Source organism: Melitaea cinxia, chromosome 1 (genome assembly GCF_905220565.1).
Source record: "Melitaea cinxia chromosome 1, ilMelCinx1.1, whole genome shotgun sequence".
Classification (NCBI taxonomy): domain Eukaryota; kingdom Metazoa; phylum Arthropoda; class Insecta; order Lepidoptera; family Nymphalidae; genus Melitaea; species Melitaea cinxia.
This window is the reverse complement of record NC_059394.1, coordinates 19441995-19467413: the sequence shown is the minus strand read 5'-3', so window position 1 is coordinate 19467413 and position 25419 is coordinate 19441995. Positions and strand designations below refer to the sequence as shown.

General features: G+C 33.1%; 1 protein-coding gene and 1 long non-coding RNA gene across 2 annotated transcripts; both read left to right on the top strand.

The window, feature by feature from the left end:
• The first annotated feature begins 712 nt into the window (after nucleotides 1-712).
• On the top strand, nucleotides 713-24599 carry LOC123658404. The gene is made up of 3 exons (XR_006743870.1): nucleotides 713-733; nucleotides 17032-17037; nucleotides 24494-24599. It is a non-coding gene; the product is annotated as an uncharacterized LOC123658404 (long non-coding RNA).
• LOC123658392 (alpha-crystallin A chain-like) lies at nucleotides 19664-20556 on the top strand. Its single transcript, XM_045593825.1, has one exon. The coding sequence runs from the start codon at nucleotides 19733-19735 to the stop codon at nucleotides 20486-20488; it is 756 nt and encodes a 251-aa protein (XP_045449781.1). The 5' UTR covers nucleotides 19664-19732; the 3' UTR covers nucleotides 20489-20556.
• Nucleotides 24600-25419: the final 820 nt, after the last annotated feature.

The following is a 25419-nucleotide window of genomic DNA, read 5'->3' as shown; positions in this document are numbered from 1 at the left end:
TTTTCGTAATATAACTTTTTATTCAAAAAATATGTTATAAGTTAAATATATTTGTGTTTGCTGGCAAAAGAAAAAAAAACCGACTCCAATTACATCGATAACTAATATAACGTAGGTATACGAAAAAATAGTCAAGTAAATATGCATTATCAAAGATTACTCCAAAAGTTGTAATCAGATCTCAATTGAATTCAATGAAATTTTAATGTGACCACATGATAAACATCGGCTTTCGATTAAATTAAAAATCATCAAAATCAGTACACCCAGTAAAAAGGTATGCGAATTTTCGAGGATTTCCCTCGATTTCTCTGGGATACCAACATCAGATCCTGGTTTCCTTATCATGGTACCACACTTAGGGTATTTCCTTTCCAACAAAAAAATAATTATCAAAATCGGTTCATAAACGATGAAGTTATATTATATATACTAGCGGTTCCGGTAGACGTTGTCCTGCCCGGAAAACAGCTACCAAATTTGATAGCTTATATACTGATAGCAGCGCCACCTACTGGGTTCAATTGAGATAAAAACTACTATATCTTCCAAGTTAGACAAAATTATATATATTTACAAAATTTGATAAAAATTGATTCAGTAGTTTCAGAGCTACTTATAGCATACAGATAGCAGCGCCACCTACCGAGTCCAATTGAGATAAAAACTACCATATTTTCCAAGTCAGACAAAATGACAGATGCTTAAAAAATTTGATAAAAATTGGTCGGTAGTTTCAGAGTAACATACATTTAAAATTTTCATTGTTACCGTCCACCCTGTAATCCGTATTGGAGATGAGTTACCCTTAAATCCGCTCATCGTTCATTTCTACATCACATATAGGAGATTCGTATCAATTTTTTTTTATTATTTAAATGAATCATTAATTAACTTCCGTAGTTGTAGCGTGATGGGCGGCCAAAATACAGACCAATGTACAAAAAATGTAAACACTTAATCAAGGTAAAATCCTTATCCTTATTCCAACATTCATCTCAGAATAGACGAGTCGTTGCTGGTGTGTGGTTTGATTGGAACTTGACTGTTAGAGATAGAAATGCACTAATTTTTTCCTATTTACAGAGTATATTATCTTACCGGATCGAGATGGAACCGAGAACAAATTGAAATCGACATTATAATGTGGATGGGCCTTAGAATTTCATTTTTTTATGGTAAATCGTAATCTACACAATTTGTGAAGATGAATAAGTACTAACAAATAGTAACTGTCCCTCTTTAACCTAAAATCACAGTCCTGCTCAATTCAGTTTGAGGAAGGGAAAACCAACGTCAAGAAAACCTTATATTATAACATAAAAAATGATGTCAGCCAACATGATGTTCGCCCCATTTATGAAAACAGCCGGAAATCACCCGCAAACTATTCTCCGCTTTATTGAGGCTAAAGGAAATATATATATATATTTTTTTGCGAAATTACTTTTTGTTAATATATGTTTTTTATGCTACGTTGCACAAAATATCATGGAAAATCACTCAAGTGAAAAAACTCGCTTACAATAGATCCTATAGAATTTATAACATTCTTTCATCAGATTCTTTTATCGATTTAAAAATCAAACAGTAAGTATGTTTATAGAAAAAGTATATTTCGTAGTTATAATCTGCCCGTGTTCACGATTTCTTACGAAATATAAATTTATACTAATATTACAAAGCTGACAAGTTTGTTTGTTTGCTTAAACGAGCTAATTCTAGGAGTTGGTTCCAGTTGGAAAATTCTTTTTGTGTTGGATTTATCGGTAAATAAGCGAGGAAGGCTATAGGCTATTTTTTCTCAAATCAACGCGCGTGAAACCACAGGGCATAGCTGTTTAGTTATAAATTAAAGTCGGGTAATGGTGGAAATCGTAAGTATACTTTTAAGTAGGAGCCATTGACATTTGTAGATTTGATAATGTCTCAAGCGTTTACTTAATTGCTTAAAAATATTGTAAATGTTTGCTCAAAGCTAAACTAACATTCAATTTTGTAACCGTAGGATCTACGTGTTCTATTTTGATTTGCTAAAATAGTCTTGTGTTTTATTATAAGTGACATAATGTGACACTGATGGGGACCAACCCATTCTAATACGAAAGGAGGTTGATAGTTGATGTATGTATGTATGTATGTACCTATGTATGTATGTATGTTTGTTTATTACTTTTTAAGCAAAAACTACTTGGCTGATTTTAATGAAACTTGGTACGTAGATAGCTTAGATATCTGGAGATCTAGAATAACACATAGGCTACTTTTTATGCCGAGATTCCTACGGGATTGAAAATTATGCGGGTAAAACCGCGTTTCGTAGCTAGATAATATAGAGGGTATTACACTACAGGTTAGGAAATTTTCAAGTCCTTGTCAACCACGTTTAAAGTCTGGTAATACGTAAACTAAAGCTAATATTACGCGTTAAAGCCTGTTTGCTATTCCGCAGGAGTCTTGACTTCGGGTGCACAAACTTTACATAATTTGGATCAGGAGTTCTAGGAGTTATAAGTGACTGTGGTAATCTTGGAATTAATTCAACTAAATGGAAGTGCACTTTGGTTATATGAGGTTTTTAACACTTGTGGTTTAGATGGAAATTTTGAAGCTAATAACAATCTTAAATGAACATATATATTTAACTAAGGTAGGGCACGGCAGGAAATATGCTGTTCGAAATCTGAAGCAGCCTGGCAGGGGAAGTAGTTCGACCTTACAGAAGATCACAGCTAAATAATACTGCTTTCAAGCAATGTTGTATTCATGTGGTGAGTTAGGTGATTTGGAGCAACGGCTGGTTTTGAAATACACAGGCCGAAGACGAGCAGCAGCGTCTTACTTATGTACTCTGCTGTGTGGTTAAGGCAGTAAAGAATATAGCCACCCCCTCTCTTCTCGTGGATGTTGTTAAAGGCGACTAAGGAATAACAAAGTTCCATTACCACCTTGGGACTTACCGATGGCAGGATAACCATCCAACGTTCAAAAATCCAAAAAGACGGGCAGCAGCGTCTTTGGTGCGACAAAGCCAACCCTGCAGTCACCAACCCGCCTGCCCAGCGTGGTGACTATGGGCACATGAGTTCGCGCCAAATTGGCGCGAATTTGTGGAGCCCTATGTCCAACAGTGGACTGCAATATGCTGAAATGATGATGATGATGATGATGATGATGATGATGATGATGGTGGTGATGATGATGATGATCATGATCATGATGATGAATCTGTAGTTTCTGAGATGAGATCCTTTGGAAACAACAATTTTGTCAGCTTTATAAAATTAGTATCAATACATTCAACTTTATGCTAGAACGGACACAAAATATATTTTGTGTACATTTAATGTTCCACTACATTTTAGGTAATTTATTTTCCACTACATTTTGTAGGTACGTGTCGTTTGTCAATCATTTGACATTGGAGTGCGTTATTATCGTCATTGTAATTTTATGGTTATTCGTATTGAAAGAAACATAAAATATCTTTCAAAACAGTAGGCTAAACGTATGACTGCATGTAATATATTGTGGAATTGACAAGGCCTGGCTGTTTATGTTTGTGTGTATAAATGTTGAGTACAGTTGTATTTATTTCATTTCACAAGCTTAGCAGATGACACTAACATAATATCTAATCTAGAAGGAGAAAGATTTGGAAAAGACTCATATTTTTACAAAATTTATTTGCAAAGCGATTTAAAAAGTTTTAATAGTTATACAAGTAGTTAAATTTTAAAGTTATTTTATGAACAGGAATAAGATTATATCAATTATTTCTTTTGGACCCTCTATGGGCGGGTGGTCACTTAACTATTCTTGTGACTCCAACCTATTGATAGTAAACCTGTGGCGACGAAACTAGTAGGGGTGCTAGCAGTGGCATTTGACAGGATAAAATCAAATGATCAAAATCAGGCTGCGGTGATATAGTATTAAGGTCAGTTATATTATAAATGCGATGATGAGTTCCATCGGGTCTGACAGCCATTATTTTTCTGACTCCATGTGCCCAGCATTTATCTACTCCTAAGTGCTGTCTGGCAGCAAAAAGGATATTATGCCTTTCCTTTGTCAGGAACTACTTACTAATAGCATCGAATTTCTTTATAAATGTCGACTTTGCGACACGCAGTCTGACAAAGCTATTATCTCATCATTGTTAATTAACTTCTGAGTCAGATATGGACTCATTCACAACGTTGTCCATAATACCAACAGGATAAATGAAATTTATGATTATTTATGACTCGATCAATCAAATAAACAATAAAGAAGAGACAATTAGAGAATAGAATATATGTGATTAGGGAACACTCAAATAGGGTTACGGGGTACAACCATACCATCGAAGTTGTACTATGTAGGAAATTGGGGTAGTTATGATTTTGCTTGTTCGCACCCAAAAATAAAGAGATCGAGAAAAAAAGAAACTGACTTTAAATACATCGACAAATAATACAATGTAGGCGTATACGATAAAATAGATAAACAAATGCGCGTTATCAATGATTACTCAAAAAGTTGTCATCAGATTTCGATTAAATTTAAATGGTGGTCCCATGACAAGTATTGGCTTTTGACTTAAACAGGAATCATGTCGGTTCAATCAGTCAAAAGTTCCCACCAACCGACCAGTAAAAAAAATAGAGAACCTTCTTTGTTTTTGCAAGTCGGTTAAACAGAGAGTCTTGATTATTTTAAAGAAATTTATCGCACCGAAAAACAATATGGAAGATATCCCCGTATAAAATAATTAATATTTAATAAAAGAATAATACTAGGTCATCATTTTATATTTTTTTTTTTATTTTTTTTTTTATTTATTTATTTTGTTTCAGACATAAGTAGTCCATATCTTAATGTTAGTATTACAAAAACAACTTATATCTAATGTTAGTAAATCAATATAAATATGAATAGAAGTAAATAAAGATATCAAACAACAAATAACAAATAACAAATATAATGTAGTGTAATGTATAAAAAAAGGCATAAAATATCAGTTTGTTATAAATACAGCTTCGTACACGTGTATGTACCAAGAAATAGTTATTTTTAAAACATTTTAATTACAATACTTTGTTATTCATTGTAAAATATTTACTATTTTTTAATCAACTTCAAAACATGATAATTGTGTTTGCAGGCAAGCGAAGAAAATCCGACTTCAATTATATCGACAATGGTGTACCGATTTTGATGATTTTTAATTTAATCGAAAGTCGATGTTTATCGTGTGGACACATTTTAATTTCATCGAGATCTGATTACAACTTTTGGATTAATCTTTGATAATGCGTATTTACTTGACTATTTTGTCGTCTACCTACGTCGTATTACTTGTCGATGTTATCGCAGTTGGTTTTTGGAGTTGACATTTCAAGAATCGATTTACATATAAGGTCCCGGTATTAAAAAAAATTGGATGTAAAATTTACTGAACGAATGAGCTCGTTGCGTCACTCGTAACGCCATCTATCGGAACCCGGGAATAGGGTATTTGATTCGTTTATTTACCATTTGATATGGTATTAATATTTTTCTTAGACTAGTAAGCCTTTTTTGTGCCTATTTAGACAGTCGGTTTGAGGGAGTAAAGTCCAGTCGTGCCTCGGAACTGACACACACACTTTTTTGTCGTTTTCGTTTGTCGTAATAAAAATAAAACCTAATATTAATACAGTTGATGTAAGATAGCAATTAATTGGTTGGGCAGGCCTGGCCTCCAACGTCGTTGCACCCGGGCGTTGGAGGTCAAACAAATAATTAATTAATTAGGTATCCTGTTGATAAGATGAAACTGTTTTGATAATATCCAAGGCTGTACCTGTACATAGCAAAGAAAAATGTTAATATCAAACTTAGCAAAAACTGAATCTGGTAGGGAAGTATCTCAGTTTTATAGAAGATAACCCCTCAATAATATTGCCATCAAGTGGTGCGTGTTGCTGTAGCAAGTAAGATGGCCAGAGGTCTAGGGGTATGCTCGACAACACGTGTGCGATGGTTCTAGTGTTGCAGGCAGGTCTATAAGCTACGGTAATCGCTTACTATCAAGTGAGCCATATGTTTATTTACCGACCTAGTCGTAAAGAAAGCAATTAATTCGGTTTCATCCATGTTTATGGTTCTCTAAACAGTAATACATGTCTACAATCTACGTTACAACACAAAGTCGGAGACGGGCATATCGTTTATCATAAGGCATAATCAGAAACACATTCAATCAAACGGCGGGTTAGTCACAAAATGACATGGCCATTAACGTCCACCGTCTTGTAACCGAGACGTTTTCCTCCTTGTTATCGCATTGTTCACGACTGCTCAATTATTCTTTTGATAACAAACAACGACGTTTTTCTGAGTAATTACGTATATCTTTAGGTGTACTTGTAAATAAATAGTACATCTACAAGTTTCAATTGCTTTTCGTTGTTCATAGCTGGTTTATCATTATGATATTTATAATACGAGTATATTAATACGTAAAGTAAAAACTTTGTAACCCTTTTCATAAAATTTGCGCGGACGGAGGAGTGTGAAATTTCGCACACTTATTATCTATATAGAGTAGAAGTGCAGAATGCTAATATATTTTTTAAATTATGCATAAAAAATACATAAAATCAATTAAAAAAAAAACATTACACAAACTTCAGCCTATAAAATATAGCCTATAAATACAGTCTACTGCTGGACATAGGGCTTCACAAGTTCGTGCCAAAAATAGAGTGAACTCATGTGTTTTGCCCATAGTCACCACGCTGGGCAGGCGAGTTGGTGACCGCATGGCTGGCTTTGTCGCACCGAAGACGTTAACTGCTGCCCGTCTTCGGCCTGTGTATTTCAAAGCCAGCAGCTGGACGGTTATCCCGCCATCAGTCGGCTTCACAAATTCCAAGGTGGTAGTGGAACTGTGTTATCCCTTAGTCGCCTCTTAAGACACCCACGGGAAGAGAGGGAGTGGCTATATTCTTTAATGCCGTAACCACACAACATCCGTACACAGCATTACACACACTACCCTGTACTTGACAAACACACGTATATATACTCTTTTGTTTATTATTAGAAGTATAGCCTTTGACAACAGAATCTTATTAATGTTCAAATTTATAAAGACATTGGGAACTTTTTTCCCCACTTTTGCCCTACTAGCGGACACAAACGAAACTTATAAAAGTTTTTAGATAATGTTACAGAATTCACAACTGTGTATTTTTTATTCCCATAACTAATGGGAAAGCTGAGATAATGATATTTTCATAATTAGTATTTTCTCTTATTATTTTATTAATAAATCATAATGTTTGTTTTTCTAAACGGCTATAACAGTTAAAACATGTTTGGCATGGCACTGAACCGCTTCCGAGGTAAGAGGGGAAGGTACTCAGATAATAAAAAAACCGGTTTCGCTGCGTACGCGCAGCGTTCGGTCGCAGTTTTCCGTCATCTGTCGTCGCGATCTATGCGTTATTTGAACCTTCCCGCTATCTTTTGCAATATTGGAAATCACCAAGAATCACCAAGATTTTAACAGTGATTATATGCTAGACATTATTAACATTTATAAATGGGGCCTAAAAAGGAAATAGGATTTCGAAAACTTAGACAGATTTGATGACAATGAATTCCATTTTTGGACATTTTTAACAAAATATCAATTTAATAACATTTTAGATTACACACCATCTTTAAGAGTAAGATCACAAAAACTTGCTACAGTTTTGGGCATATATCTTGCAAAAATAAGGACTGGAGAACCAAATGAGCGATTGGCAACATTTTTTAAAATATCTAGAAGAACTTTGGAGAAAAAACTTAGATTAGCGAGACAATGTCTGACGGAAGACTTCGTCCCTCTTCATATTAGGATTGATCATTTAACTAGAGAGGAAGTTGTAGCAAGGAATCTCACAATTCCAAATATATTTTTTTTGGAAATGAAGGTCAAAACGCTGTTATTGTTTTAGATGGGACATACATCTATTTGCAAAAAAGCATGAACTTTTTATTTCAAAGAAAGACTTATAGTCTTCACAAATACAGGAACTTATTGAAACCTTTTTTAGTAGTATGTTCAAATGGACATATAATCGACATTTATGGCCCATACGCAGCAACAACATCCGACGCGACAATTCTACGTTAACCTTTTGTTACCTGAATCTGAATCTGGACTGCAGTGGTATTTCCGACCAGAAGACGCATTTATTCCTGATAGAGGTTTTCGTGACGCCATACCTTTCATAGAAGAGTGTGGATTTTAAGCGCACATGTCACCCACTAGAAGATTTGGCGAACAGTTAACCACTATTGAAGCAAATAAATCTAGATTAGTTACAATATGCCGGTGGGTGGTAGAAGGTGGTGGTTGAAGTGAATCGACATCCAGAGATGATAGAAAATAAAACGCTCATAAGAGGCCGAATCCAATCCGGGCAAGTGCGATTGAGATAATACTACACGTATATTTTAATTGATTCCACAAGAAATGGATACGAAGGATTGCAGGGATACTATTGCTCGTGTATCCATGGACGGCGAACAGTAGGTTGTTGTGCGCATACCGCATGCATAGTATATTACCTCTCTTGGGCTAGACATGAAGAAAATTTTAATCTCATGCCAGCTGCCTTTTTGGATAATATATTATATCATAGATTATGACTCATAATAAACTACTATTTTTGTTTATCTTCAGTTGTATATGTCCTCCTTGAGTGCTGCTTAACTTAACAAGACTATAAACCACAACCTCTTAAGTTTGCCATTTCAACCGCTATACCAAGCTAGTCGTCAAATAACACAAAATATATCTACATACAGTACTAAACATTTACATAGTGTACAAAACATTAAAATAATACGATCACCATAACTGAATTATAAATGTAATATTTCGATATTCCCATACGCCACAATAATGCCTCTTTGCTAAGCAAAACTATAGGTTAATAGCTTTCAATTGAGACATGTTTCAGCTTTGTCCGCCGTGGGGTGTTTTTCCATAGTAAAGGGCCCATTGTCATTTACATTAATTATTGTCGAATTTGGACCACTGGGCGGACCACTAGTATGGATAATGTCACTAACATACACAATTATTCTCAGCGATTATTATTCTGTCATGACTTGCCTTACGGTGATCATGGCGTCTGTAATGTCAAAATATCGGATATATTGATAATGACGTGAAAGCTTATGTCAAATTTACGTTTATGAGACTTATTTTATTTAGATTATTTTACTTAGATGTTGCAAACGCCTTGTTCAAAGGCGATCTCATATTTTATATGTATATAATATACTTATTCTAGAATGACTTTTATACTAACGGCAAATCAGCCTCTCATCCTTAGGGTTACAGTTGGTTTGTCCTTGTTTTTACAAATACTTCTTACGATTTTATACTTATTATGATTGTTTTTAATTATAATAATAATAATTTACTCTTTATTGTACACATAAAAGAAATTTACAATTTATTAAACTATTCACAAAAAGAAATGTACAACAGGCGGTCTTATCGCTAAACAGCGATCTCTTCCAGACAACCAGCTTGGAGGAGATAATGTGAAAAAAGCGGAAAGGGTGTACAGACTTAAAAGAAAAGAAAACAGGAAGAAAATCAAATATACACACATACATGCATACATATATACACATACTACAAACAATATTAACTATACTAAAAATTACATAAATACACTACACAAATAAATACATATAAACATATACACATACAAACGTGCATACACATATACACATATATACACAAACAGTTTTTAGATAGAATAAGGAAATGGATGATTTGTCTCATAATGCGTTATTTAATTATTTTAAAGAATCTGTTCCAACAAAGTGGATTTTAATAATGCAACGGAAAATCTTAAGAGATAAGAGGAACATTCCAAATTGTTTTGTGCTGACCCAAAATTGATTTAATATGACTGTTGTTACGTTTTTTTTTTTCTCTATTTCTTTTGTATTTTATTTATGTGTTAAGTATTCATAATTAAATACTGACTTTTTTCTGTGAAATTAATTTAATTTGTGTTTATTAAATTGATGCAAAAATAACTCGAAAATGAATGTAGTGAACAACAGAAGTATGATTTATAGTATGGTGCGGTTCTAATTTACCTTCTTTTTTCTTTGAAATTATTTCAGACAGTCATATTTTCAATAAAATCTCTATTTATCATAAATACGAAAGCTTTGTCTGTCATGAAATAATTTGGTAAAGAATATTTCATTTAAATTTAAGGGCGTTATCATTTTTTTATAAATTAAAATGGCTTTGATTCGTGACTATGAATTAATTTATTAAAATATCACCGGCCGACTTGAAAAAATATTACATAGTTTTTAAAAGTTGTTGCCATAAAAGTATACGTTATTTATTTTAATTTTTTTAAAATATATTTGTACACTTTCTAACCGCTGCTACTGTATCATTTCCTTTGCCCAAAGATTGTCTAGAAGCAATTACTCTCATAGCGATAAAATCACCCTTGTAATTCGTACAAGTTTTTTTTTTACTTTTGTTACATATCTTTGTGTTTTGGTGTAAATTGAATAAATAAATATAAATTACAAAGAAAAATAATTAGTCTCGAAACATCATTTTCTTATCCGAAGATTAAATCCGTTCGCTCAATTCGGTTCGATTAAGTTCGATTTTATTGCGTAAACGGTTTTTAAATTAATTCAATCAATAAATATTAATTAATTTTAAATTAATTAATATTTTTTTAATTTTTAATTTAAATTAATTAATATTTTTTGATGTAGGGTACAGCATAAAATATCTTGGTAAAAAATTTGGAGTGGCACTAATGTGAAACCTTATCTAATCTTACAGAAGATCATAGTCAAATAATATTGCTTTTAAGCAGTATGGTGTTCCCGTATTAAGTGAGGTAGCCGGGACTACGAGGGGAAGATAAGGGGTTAGGATCAACAACGTGCTTGCAATGCCTCTGGTGTTTATTTACAGGCTTACGTTATCCGAATACCACCGGGCCTAGCACAAACAATTGTACAATATTCCAAATACTGATTTTCTAAAGCCTAGGGACGAAAATAAGTTACATACCAAATACTAAAGCATATTGGAGAAATACAACAGAGGCCCTGACACGGAAAACTCTTTATTCAGATGGAATTGTCGTAAAATTTTTTGGATCCACGAAAAATATGTTAGTCATTGTGCTCATGTAAATATAATACTATTGTTTTAAATTCAAACTGTGAAATGAGTCATTGCTTATTCTGTTTAAGACATTTATCCAAATGTCTGTGGATGAAGCGACGCATGTGTGAGAGAAAAATCATTCCCAAGGAGAAATAAAGAAGTTTTGTGAAAACAGCACTAAAGGAAAAACTTTATCTTTATAAGACTGTATATATATACATCTTGAAATTAATAAATTTAATATTACTTGATTACTCATAGTGTCAAAAGCCATCAGTATGAATTGATTGGGCTTAAAACATTTTTACATTACGCCTGAATCATTTGTCTATGTGGAAAGTTTTAGAAGGATTTAATTCATTAAAAATATATAACATCATTTATCGAATGCGTATCAATCTTAAGCATATCGAATCATTGACACTCGTATCGCTAAATGATTTAGTCCGTTAGAGGTCCTTAGGGGACGATTGACAAAATTATACCAACGATTTAGGCACTTGATTAGTTGAGTGATCATCTTAAGTTAATTACATATGTAATATTCCATTAGATATTCTTGAATTTAAGCAATTAAACTAATTGTGTTGTGGAAAAATTTAAAGATTTATTTGTTTTGCTTCGACTAAGTTACTAGATGTTTCCATTAATTACTAGCTACTCGGACAGGCTTCGTTCTATCAAAAGTTAATAGTCATCATTACAGCCTATACAGTCCACTGCCGGACATAGGCCTCCACAAGCTCACGTCAAAAACAACGTGAACCCATGTGTTTTGCCCATAGTCACCACGCTGGGCAGGCGAGTTGGTGACCGCAGTACTTACTGGCTTTGTCGCACCGAAGACGCTGCTGCCCGTCTTCGGCCTGTGTATTTCAAAACCAGCAGTTGGATGGTTATTCCGCCACTGGTCGGCTTTTTAAGTTCCAAGGTGGTAGCGGAACTGTGATATCCCTTAGTCGCCTCTTACGACACCCACGGGAAGAGAGGGGGTGGCTATATTCTTTAGTACCGTAGCCACACAGCACGATTTTGATTCGATAAAATAGGATCTCTTATATATGTAAAGGAATATATTCCTTTGAGTTTGTATATTTGTATAGTACCTTTTTTTATAGCAGTAGTAATATGTATTGTTTTATAAAGAGATTTTTGACACTTCATAATAGTCACATGTAAAAGAAATATTTAATTTTAATTTTATGTATAGGAATTGGTAAAAAGTTAATAGTAAGAATTTTTATTTTTTTATTTTTTTAGTATTAAAGCCTTCCGTGGGCCTTAATGAACATACAAAAAAAAGATAGCCGTATTGGTCGAGCCATTATTGAGTTATATCATTATTACGTCTTTTGTCCAAAGGCTTGAAATTAAATAAGAAAATGGGGTATTTAACTTTATTTATACAAATAAATAAAATTAGAGTGTTTGTTTGTAATATTAAAATAACCGCTTTTTACTAAATGCATATGGTCACCGTGATGCATATGACAACTTTAGCCTTTGACTATAACATGTGCAAGCACGATATTATATAACGCTCTTGGTAAGCTAATATTACTCATAGTATGTATTCAATGTTTCACTTAAACGACACGTCATTGTAGAAGTCTAAAGATAACACAAAGGTATTATTCTTATCTGAATAATAAAAATTTTATGAGTCATTTGAACCTATTTCTGCTATACATGCCTATTGTGTCTTTACTTACAACTACCTACTTGAGTTAGAAATAAAATGCGACATAATTAAATGCGTATACACGCGTTCAGCTTGTAGCATCCCACTGAGGGGTAAAGGCCTCTTTCTCCATGTAGGAGAGGGATTGGAGCTTAATCCATCATGCTCTTCCACTGCGGGTTGGCGCATCTTTGTATTTTGGTGTGAATTGAATAAGCAAATAGAATTATAGGGAAAAATAATTATTCTCAAAACATCATTTTTATATTCGAAGACTTTCGATTAAGGGTTTCTTGTGTTTAAATAAAAAAAAAAAAACACTTAATCCATTCCTGAAAATTTATATCAGTTTAAAAATTAAGTCTACAAATTAAGCTTGTAAAAAAAAACTAAGGGTTTGCAATAATTGTTTAAAAACAAATAATTGTTTTGTGTCTAACATTTATCAAATTAAGAAATGGTAAAATGTATGTAAGCATAAGAAGAAAATGATCCTCCATCCTGTCTTCCCCTTATTCCCCGCATAGAGGATGTGAATATAGAAGTCTAGAATTTAGATAAGATTAGTTGGTAACTGACCCAGAGATTGAAAGCTGATGAATGGCAGAAAAAAAGGGTAAAAAGAATGAATGTACGAGAAGGTTAAGTGATAAAACTGGAATGAATGTAGAGCATAAGCAAAGTCTCCTTTCCAAACTTATGAGTCGGAGGTCAGGTAGAAAAAAATTGTCCCAGTTTAACAGATAACGATTTTTACGTATCAGAGGTAAGTTGTCAGAAGCAGAATAAAGATGTGGGCTTAGCTTCAACCCTACACTCGCATAAAATAAAAGGTCTATGCCTAAGATTTGTAAATTTTCAAACAATTTACCTTTAAGTTACAAAACAATAAATAATTTTTGTGTAATGTTTGAAGACTTTTGTAACTAATAATTTGCAATTTATGAACGTGATGGCGACGATGGCATGATTTATTGCTTTCTTAGAAACAAAGGTAGCTGCTAATGAGTAACTAAACTACAATGTTTCGACTTTAGTGTTCAAAGTTTTAAAGTCATTTGTCATAGCATTTAATTGCATTAAAACAGACTTTGTAGAAGCGGATCGTAAAATTGCTAACAAATCTTCCTAGTGCTAAGTGATTACGTGGCTTATGGACGTCAGTAACTGTTGCTGACCGTATCTTGACCCTCTCCAGAAAGCATGGAAAATGACTATATGATACAAAACTTTACGTTAGTTATTAAAATGTTTTAGGGCTTTTTTTATTTAAAAAAGGTGGTAAACAATCGGATACCGTAGCTTATGGATACTAGCTATACCTAGAAAATTGCCATCGCATTGCCGACCTTATCCCCAACTCATTTTAGCTTCTTTATTCATAATACATATTATAAAGCTGAAGACTTTGTTTGTTTGCTTAAACGCACTAATCTCGGGAACTACTGGTTCAAATTAAAAAAATATTTGTTGGACATTCCATTTACCGATTATTATTATCTTCCAAATTACATCTTTGTGCCGTTTGCAGTCGAAACACTTGGCCTTTGGAGTAGCAGTCCTAAATTTTTTTTAAATGAGATAACTTCTCGCCTTATTGCCTCCACTGGTGACAAGAAGGCTGGTGCCTTTTTTGTCCAGAGAATCGGCATAGCGATTCAACGGGGAAGCATTCTTGGCACAATTCCACGCGGACATGATTTATGCCAAAACTATTAATATTTAGTTCTTAAGTTGTGAATTGTAAATATGTATAATGTTTAATTTACCGAGGATGGCTATATAGTATTTTAGTACGTTATTTCCTCAAATTAACGATAGTTAAACCGCGGCGCACAGCTAGCATTTCCACATCTCCAGCCCCGAGATATTCTATAACGAAAATTATTTAGTCATATACCTTCGTCTACTATGCGCAAACATGCTTCAGATAAAATGAAACATTAGTATCGCAATTTCAATTTTATTATAGCCTTCAGGCACTTTTAGGAAAACATTTTCTTTTTAGTGACCATTAAAGAATGCAGCTGTAACATAAAAGCGACTACGATATAAGTTACAAACAAAGCAAATAAAAGTTTAAGAGCTGCATGTCCAGAAATTGGAGAAAATATTTTATTCCAAAACCCAGAATAAGCAATAAAGATTTTCGAAGATTGACTTCTTTAGAATTGTCATTTGAAACTCGATGTACCGTCTGTTGATGTGAAATTTTTATTTGTAAGATAAGGATGACTAGAGACCGATGGCTTCACATGTTCTTGAGACTTGGTAGCGAAACCCACAGAGACAAGTCCTAAATCACAATAATAATACAAATAATCACAGTTAAACACTGCTTTCAAGCAGTGTTGTGTCCTCTTGGGGGGATTGGAGATAGGGCCGGCAACGCGCGTGCGATGCTTCTGGTGTTGCAGGAGGCTTTAAGCTACGGTAATCGCTTACCATCAGCTGAGCCGTACGCTTGTTCGCCAACTAACCAATCCGTTGACTGGATCGCCCATTTGCTGCAATAAGCATTTGATCCTTCCAGATATTTTCATTTATAACTAATATGTTCAGACAAATAGGTCTCTTCTGATGAGCGTCTGCATAGTTATTGATCTTTGTTTTGGTTACAATGTACCTTTAGATTCGTTCCATAAAAACTGGAGCTAATAACTTCTGAATTCTCTATACTACCATATATGAGATTATTTTAAAACCACCAAACAATTCTTATTGCTTAAGAGAACAGTTATAATTTTCTTATTATAATTCCAGAACTTTGTATTTTCATTTAATTTTTTTCGTAACAAATGCACTTCTAAGGAATACACATATAAATATAGCATATTTTAGAATGAAACTCGAGACGTAAATAGAACCAAGAGCAGAAAGCAGGGTCGCTGAAAACTACACCAATAGTCTTAGTTGATTCTCAAAAATAATCGTGTTTGCTCGCAAACGAAAAAAACCAACTTCAATTACATCGACAAGTAATACAACGTAAGTAGACAAAAAATAAATAAATAACAAACGCACTAATCGTCACTACGATTTTCGAAGGTTTCCCTCGATTTCTCTGGTATTCCATCATCAGATCCTCGTTTCCTTTACGGTCGAATTGAGTAACCTCCTCCTTTTTTGAAATCGTTTGAAAAATCATTATGATCTTTTTTGTCGAAGTCGATATAAAGTGTATAAAATCGTTACAAATACACAAAAAAATAAGGAAGAATTTTTCGAAAAATATATAACGAGCTATTCAAATATAGAATTATTATCCTCTTATGACTCATAAATGTCAGAATTTTTCTTAAAAAGCTATTAATAACTTGAGTACTTTTTTTAGTTAGTTGTGTATTTGTTTTGTAACCTTGACAGATGAAACAATGTACTTATATGAAATGTTATAATAGTATAAAGTGGGTGTTTTTTGTGTGTTTCTTCATTCGATCGCTCCTAATTCTCAGTTCTCTTGATTTTTGTCTGTTTTAGGACATATTTCACTATTTATGGATAACGCTAGTTTACGGATGATTATATCCAACAGTGGTGTATTTTTTCTTTTTGACCATTGAATTCCAGTCTACATGGGGTAGTCTCCTCACCTCGACCTTATAGAAGATCCATAGCTAAATAACATTGTTTTCAAGCAGTGTTATGTTCATCTTGGTGAGTAAGGTGACTAGAGTCCTGGGGGAAATTGAGATAGCGTCGGCAACTTACTTGCGATGCTTCTGATGTTGCAGACGTCTATAAGCTATAATAATCATTTACCACTGCGTGAGCCATAAGCTTGTTTGCCGATCTAGTTATATATAAAAAAAATATAGCTTCTTTTATTACTAAGCTGATAAGTTTGTTTGTACGTTTTGTTTGAAAGTACTCTCAATACCTTTCAATATGATTTCAAAACGTCTGTTAGCATAAGATAGCCTACATAATTATTGAGAAATTGTTATAATTTTATATTTATTTATCTTGTTGTTATAAAATCATAAGTATACCACTCAGTAAAAATATTTATGTTTGAAAATAAAAATAGATATAAAACGCATAGCTTCCGAACTAATGCAACAAACTTTGTATTTTTATGTCTTCTTTTATCATCAAAGCAAGAATCGTGTAAGAGAAAAAAAAATGACAAATAAAAAATGATCAGAACAAAGTTTGTATAAAAAAATCGATGTTCATTAAAAAAAAAAAAAACAAAAAACAAACAGCGCGAGACGAAGTACGACTAGTTTAAAAAAGTGTATGTGTACTTATGTAGAAGAACATAGAAGTTCATTGGCACTATTGACTTTAAGTTGCTAACTTCTTTCTTCTTCGTTGACTAGCTAACTTCAGGGTGTCGGTTTTATGTGACGGTGGGCGCATCATAAAAATGTACTCTCATCATTTTTCCCTAACGCGGCAAAACAAGTATAACTTTAAAAATAAACTGATTTTCTACATTAGATGATATTTTAGAGATTTAATTATTTTTATTATCATATCAAAAATAGACCGTTCCAGCGGGATCGAACCTGCATCTCCGACTGACCGTGTCGGTGCTTTAGCCAATTAAGCTATGGAATGATGTATCCGCTAGATAGAAATTTTTGATATGATTATTTTATATTCGGTCTAAGCGACCGTGGCGCCGTCTATAGTGAGTTCTTAAAAAAAAAATGGTTAGATTTTCCCAATGTGTGGGTAACGCAAAAATAAAATTGTTCAAATTAAAAATAGCATGATGTCGTCTCCTGTCAAAGATTTTCATTGTAATATGAAACTTTGAATAGTTACGGGTCTCTGTAAAGAACTCACAATAGAATACAAAGTAACCATCTCAAAAATTTCGATCTAGCGGATACACCGTACCATAGCTTAATTAGCTAGAGCACCGACACGGTCAGTCGGAGATGCAAGTTCGATCCCCGCTGGAACGATCGATTTTTGATATGATAATAAAAAAATGTTTGATGTAATTGAAATTGTTTTTTAGTTTTATTATTTGCGAGCAAACATATATTTCAACACATTATTAATTCGTCATTATACCGTGTTGACCATTCGGCGAATTTGTAAAAGCAGCGCTAAATTTACAACCTTTTTGAAAGAATGAATTATAAAAAAAAAATATATAAAAAATGTATCTAGTTATAAAACATATAATAAGTATCACATTTCTATATAATTATTATTCTGTATAATACGTTTTCTCTTAATCAGAAGTACTAATAAACTTTTAATTATTATAAAACACGACACAAAATCGATTATTTCGGTGTATGTGCTCGTTGAAGCTGATGAAGCGAAACCTGTGTCACGTTCAGAACAGATAAGACCGTAGGTTTTCACGATGTTCACGTTTCGTAAAGAAAAATAAGCTAATTCTACATACTCGGGGAGAACTCTAGAAGCCGGCCTTTCAAGGTTAAGCGTCACTTGTCAAAGAATAATCAACCAAACGTCACATATAAGACGTAATAACGCTTTAATTTTTACTAGATTTTTCTATATATAAATTATTTTAACCTACTTCAAAATAATTCAAATGCTGAATTCGGTTTTACTTTTTTATGTGTGTTACCTCATAGCTTCTTATTTGGTGTACCGATTTAATTGTATAAAAAATATTCTTATGTTATATACATTGTAAAACATAGTAAAATTATTTATGTTATATTATGTAATAAAATTTAAAGTCATTATATTGTTTATGATTTATTCGGTAATCGGGACATTTATCAGGATTATTCGTGGTCATTTCGAGTTCCTTATTTCTAGCGCCATAGTTAATGGTTATCTCAATACTATTTTATAACTTTTAGCGCTGGGGTCTGGTATTGGTCAGGAAAAATAAACATTGAAAATGTACCCAACATAAAAGTATGTGCACTACCCATACAATGGCTTTTTACTCTCGGCTCATATAGGAACATGAAGAAAGAGACGAATGCCCAGTAGTAAGGTATTAATATTATAAATTTTAAATGTAATTTGTTTTTTACGCTTTTACCGGAAAACTACTTAATCGATTATCATGAAACCTTGTACACATATTCTTGGAGGAATTAAAAGTAACATAGGATACTGTTTATATAAAAAAAAAAAACAATGCGAGCGAAGCCGCGTCTAAAAGCTAGTAACATATTAATCAGTACTACTGATCATAAAATATTCAAAACTTGTATTTTTTATATGATATAGAAGTTTTTACATATAAATACATAATGTACTTTGATATTACGATGTCTTAAAATTGTTTTACGACTAATTAAAGTATCGAATTAATGGTTAGATAGTTTATTTTTAAATTATTCCTAATAATCCATATTTACTTGAGTATTTATCGACTTACATCGTATTACTTGTTGATGTAAATGCAGTCGTTTTTTTTTCATTTCCAAGCAAAAACTATTTATACTAAAGCTTAAAATTAGTTTATAAAAGAAAATACAAATGAAATGGATACAATTATTTATAATTACATTTTTAATAAAATGAAGAAATATGCACATAGTATTACGAGTATTATATATGTACGTAATCATAATGATAATATGGTAATTAAGTTGTTCAATCAAATGTTAAATGATAATATTACCTATTTTTTTTATGTAATAATTATTTCACTAATACCGATTTCCGACTATCGACATTATTTAATTGTTATTAATACAAGTCATTTGTTGGAGTAATATTTAATATGATTTTAAGTGACGCGTCTGACTTTATACTCTATGAATCGCGTCATAGCGGTCGACGATGCGCTTACTCCGCTTCCCCCCTCTTCTTGTATATAGCCTACGACTCTCGCGCCGCCGGCAGTTTTTATGACATAACGGAGACGCACGCACGTCTGTACAGTAAAAATGTTCTCGCCGCGGTTAATTGTGTTTGTCGCGTTGGTTGCCGTCGCAGCCACCTATCCCGCGAACGATGACGTTCCACGTTCTATTTCTACGGGTCTGGGAAGCGATATAGGGGAACCATCTTTGTGGTTCGGTATGCCACGCTTCGGAAACATATTCGGACCCCTTACGTCACTGTTCTCAAGCTTCACGGAAATCGGCCCGAAAATCGTAGTCGATGACGATAGGTTCAGAATCGTTGTCAACGTTAAGGACTACAAGAAAGACGACTTGAAGGTTAAGGTGAAGAATGACTTTATTTTCGTTCAAGGATCGCAGGAGGCCAAACAAGATGATCACGACTTGTTTGCCAGTAACTTCTTCCACACCTACAGTTTGCCAGTAAACGCTAGCGCATCGGATGTCACCGCGACACTGTCAAGTGATGGATATTTGATCGTCGATGCTCCATTGAACGGTAACAGCGACAAAGACGAATCCGTCGATAGAGTAGTGCCGATTGTTGAAAGCGGTGAGCCTTATAAAAAGAATACGGAAGACAAAGTCGAAAATGTCGACAAGCCCGCTTCGACAAATGCTCCCATCGAAATCGATGAATCTTCAAAAGCAACCACAGGTTCACCCACAACGGTAACTGACTTTGACGATGACAAGAAAGAACCCACAACGCCATCGAACCGCGAAGAAGTGACCGGTAATGCCATCCCCAACGATGAACTGAACGAAGTCAGCGGCGCAAACGAAGTCAAACCCTAAAGTGATATTATTGATTAAGTATGTATTTATAAAACAGTATTTTAATAAATAAATGTATTAAATAATAATAATAGGTGTTTTGTTTGCAATCACATTAAACGTCAGAAACATTGCGTAAATACAGATTCATACATGCTGGATTCAGCAAGAGACCATTTGTTACGAACAATTAATCAAACGTATTTAACCTATGTTGCGGTTTCTCCGCAACGCTATTGTGTTCCCTGAATTCAATATACAGTTATAGCTATTGGCTTAGCTTGCCAAGTATTATCTTACGTGTCTAGACTTATGCAAGATTGTCATTGTAAACGTAGATCTGATGAAACACAATTATCTAAGGATTAAGTCGTAAATTTAGCCTGTCGTATCCTCGGTATCAAATGTCTGAGGTTAGTTTTACATAATTTGAAGAAGCCGTTGAATTATTCGTTGCTCCATTACACACAAGTCTAGAAATAGTTTATGTTCGAACGCATAAACGCCAATCGCAATGACGAATCTTAATTAATTTTTTGCTGGCTTTTGAATAATAACAATGGTTATTGGTATATCGAATTGATGAATTTAAACGTTTAGTTACGTATTTTGCAATTCAAATATAAAATTTTAGAGACGATTGAACTAATAGAAATAATAAATTCCGATTAAAGATTAACCTTTAATATAAATGAGTACTGCGCAAGTTCTGATGACGTTAATAAAAAAATTCAGCATTTATTTTCATAAGATATTACGTGTGGTTCCATTTGCCTTAAAATGTTACCCCGTTTCTTAAATAAAATACACTGAAATTTTTTGCATGATTTATAATGAAACGTATTATTCATAAAGAGCTTGTAAATGTCTCAGTGCTTTGGCAAATGGCTCTTCCCTTACAAGGTAAGAGTTTTGTTATTTTCCAGGTGCTGTATATTTTATTTTAAAGACCCAAACTTGATTGCTATAAAATAAATTAAATTAATAATACATACATATACTTTCCATGATATGGTCTAACATCTATACAAATAAATAAAATTGGAGTGTCTGTTTGTAATATTAAAATAACCGGTTTTTACTAAATGCAAATGGATGGTATACACGGTACATATACTAAAATAACATTTTTTACAATTTTTGGCCATCTGTCCATTTGTCTGTCTGTCTGACTGTTTATTCCGGCTAATCTCTGATACGGCTGGACCGATTTTGACAAGACTTTCACTGGTAGAAAGCTGATGCAATAAGGAGTAATTTAGGCTACTTTTATTTTGGATATCTGTTTATTTTATGACTCTGCGAACTGAACTAAATTTTTTCGTTAAAATCCATTCAGATGAAGTCGCGGGCGCAGATAGTATCAAATATTATATATATCAAAATAAATTTCGACCAGACATTTGTTATTACGGCTTACCTCTAAGAAAACAGAATTTCTTCCTAGCATTTACACAAAAAAATCCATATTATTTTGTTTTATAGTTGATTTTATATAATTATTACCTTTATGATAAAAAAAAAAACTTTTTACAACGATTCGTGACTCACTGATAAATTTACCATACATATTATAAGTTCATATTGTACGTTTAGGGCATATAAACAAAATTATTTATAAATGGCATTTACAGGAATTTTGCGTCGCCTTGTTTTCGAAACTCAACATGAATTATTGGATTTTTATTTTATTTTTTGTATTTAAAAAAATCTTTAAGTTGTTTTTAATGAACATTTAAAGATATCCAAAACGTGTTTTTGTTATTTCCTCAATAAACATGGTTATAAGTTAGTGCTTTTGTACATTAAATTATATGTACTGTATCATATGTGTGCATTTTTTTAATAATCTTATATGGACTCTCTTTTCGATTCCTACGCACTTATGAATATTTTCAATCAAATATAAAAAATTTCAACCAATAAATGTAATATAATTGTATTTGCAGGCAAACGAAGAAAAACCGACTTCAATTATATGGACAAGTAATACAACGTAGGTAGAAGAAAAAATAGTCAAGTAAATACGCATTATCAAAGATTACTCCAAAAGTTGTAATCAGATCTCGATGAAATTTAAATGTGACCACATGATAAGCATCGGCTTTCGATTAAATTAAAAATCATCAAAATCGGTGCACTCAGTAAAAAGTTATGCGGATTTTCGAGAGTTTCCCTTGATTTCTCTGGGATCCCATCATCAGATCCTAGTTTCCTTATCATAGTACCAAACTAGGGATATCTTCTTTCCAACAAAAAAAGAATTATCAAAATCGGTGCAAAAACGACGGAGTCATCCCCGAACATACATAAAAAAATATATATATACGGTCGAATTGAGTAACCTCTTCCTTTTTTTGAAGTCGGTTAAAAAATGTAACGGATCGCTGTCTGTATAACTAAGATAAATGAAAAAATATATTGCAGTGACCTTTATCAACGCAAAAAGCACCCAAAACAATAATTGTCAGAATTGTTGTCTGTTTGTCTGTGTGTATGTGCACGCTAATCTCAGAAACCAATTTAGGTTGAGTGTTTATTAATATACTGTGGCAAGTTTAACTTAACATTTAGTGTTTGTTTTATGTCAATCGCTTCATAAATAAAAAAGTTATGTCAATTGAACATGCAAAGTCACGATTCCACGCGTACCAAGTCGCGAGCACAACTAGTTATTAATAAAGTCCTATGTATTTATACACTCAGGTACAAATACAGCTTTTAAGTTTGTAAAGTATAACAATTGATGTTAATACAGTTTTTTTTAATAATAATTCATTTATTAAGTCATTTTCTTATGAAAAAAAAATAATTAAGGAATGCAGTTTAAAATTCTCTTTTTATATCACTCGTTCTACTTTAGCGATGCTAAGTGACACTCAAGCGTGCAGTGTTCTCAAAAGGAAGTCTCAGTTTTCTCGCAAAGCATTACTAATGTTTACACACACAGATGTTTACGAACTGGTAAATTTTGCTGTCTGTGTGTCATCTCTAGAGACGACATTGCTTGTATTTTTATACTTATATAAATACGTCGTGACATTTAGAGCTCTTAATTAAGTTATTTATGTTTTCTTGATATTTTTTAGATCAGAATTTATAGTTGATGATTTTGCCTTGTAAATTAATTAGGTTTTTGAAAGTTCAAGTACAGTTTTGACTATTTTTTCGTTACATATTTAATTGTAAATGGTAATTTAATGTTTTCCAAAGGTACAGGATATTGTGCTATTGTGAGACAGACTCAGACAGGAAAAAATTTAAATTAAGGCAAAAAAAGCTAATCAGGCAATTTATAATCTTGATATCGAACTAATACATAATTTCGAAATTCTGTTAGTATGTTGTATCAATCTTTATCAAAAATATTATCCATCACATTTTTATATTTTGGCTGTCTGCTCCGCGGGTTGCGAATTCGATTCCCGCCTGAATCTTGGTGTAATATTCGTATTTGTATATGTATTATTTCTATGTATTATTTCTATGTATATGTATAAAACGTCTAGTCTATAAAAATAATGAAAAAGTCAACTAGGTTTTTGGGTGGTATTTATATCTATAATTTTAGCACACCCGTAACAATAGTGGGTATTTTATATATCTTAAGATTTGATCAAACTCTGTACGAAATATAGTTTGAAAATGACTTGGTATGGAGATCCGTTTCCAATCGTTTTAGCTTTTATATTTCACCTGAAAAAAGTATTTAATAATTATTGTGCCTGTATTAAATTACTATTTATAAAAAAAAAACCTTATCCTTCTTAGTCAGTTAGTAGTTACGCCAATGAATTAATATTCCATTAATACCTCAGAAATATTTATAATATAGTGCCTTTGAGAATGTGTGACACCTGAGTAAATATTTTCTTACTTTTATTTAAACAGTTTATTTTTAAACTCCTCGACCATACAAGTTTGGATTAAAATTTCGTAGGTATGCAATACGAAACCGGTCGTATTTTGCTGAATTGTGGGTATTTATCTTATTCGGGTTTTTATTATTGGTGACGTTTTCTACAGCGTACAGTTCACCTGACGATAAGCGTTTACCTTAGTTTATAGATATCTGCAACACCAGAAGAATCGTAAGCGCGTTGCCGACCCTAACCCCGATTCCCACACGAGCTCTGGTCACCTTACTCACTAGAAGAATCGCAAGCGCGTTGCCGACCCTAACCCCGATCCCCACACGAGCTCTGGTCACCTTACTCACCAGAAGAATCGCAAGCGCGTTGCCGACCCTAACCCCGATCCCCACACGAGCTCTGGTCACCTTACTCACCAGAAGAATCGCAAGCGCGTTACCGACCCTAACCCCGATCCCCACACGAGCTCCTGGTCACCTTATTCACCACAGGAACACAACACTGCTTGAAAGCAGTATTATTTAGCTGTTATCTTCTGTAAGGTCGAGGTACTTGCCCAGTCGGGCTGCTACAGATTTTGAGCAGGATATTTCCAAAATTCAAAGTTCACTTCCAAAGCCTTAGATTTTATTTATTTATACTTTTTGCACACCAATACATAATTGACAAAATACAGAATTATATTTGTAAGTGAAACAATTGCATCAGGTGGCGTTATCGCTAATGCAGCGATTTCTTCCAGGCAACCTTTGGCCAGAGGTCTGATATAGAAAGTGTGGGAAGGGGCGAAAAATATATAAAAGAAAGAAAAACAAATTTATAAAATTTATCTTAAATATAGTATATATACATGCAAACAAACACAGATACGTACTTATATACATAAATATACATACATAAATACATAAACATATATACATACATATAAACGAGTAACTAAAACGAAGGGAACAAAAGAACATGAAAATAAAATAATATAAATACTAGTAATGACAATATTCAACATAATTTAAGACAAAAAAAAATACATTTCTTTGATGAGTTTCTTAAAATTAGAAGATCGAATTAGGCAATGCCAAT

What these genes read in the sequence shown, in the direction of transcription:
- LOC123658392 (XM_045593825.1), top strand. Translation starts at nt 19,733, where the DNA reads ATGTTCTCGCCGCGGTTAATTGTGTTTGTCGCGTTGGTTGCCGTCGCA.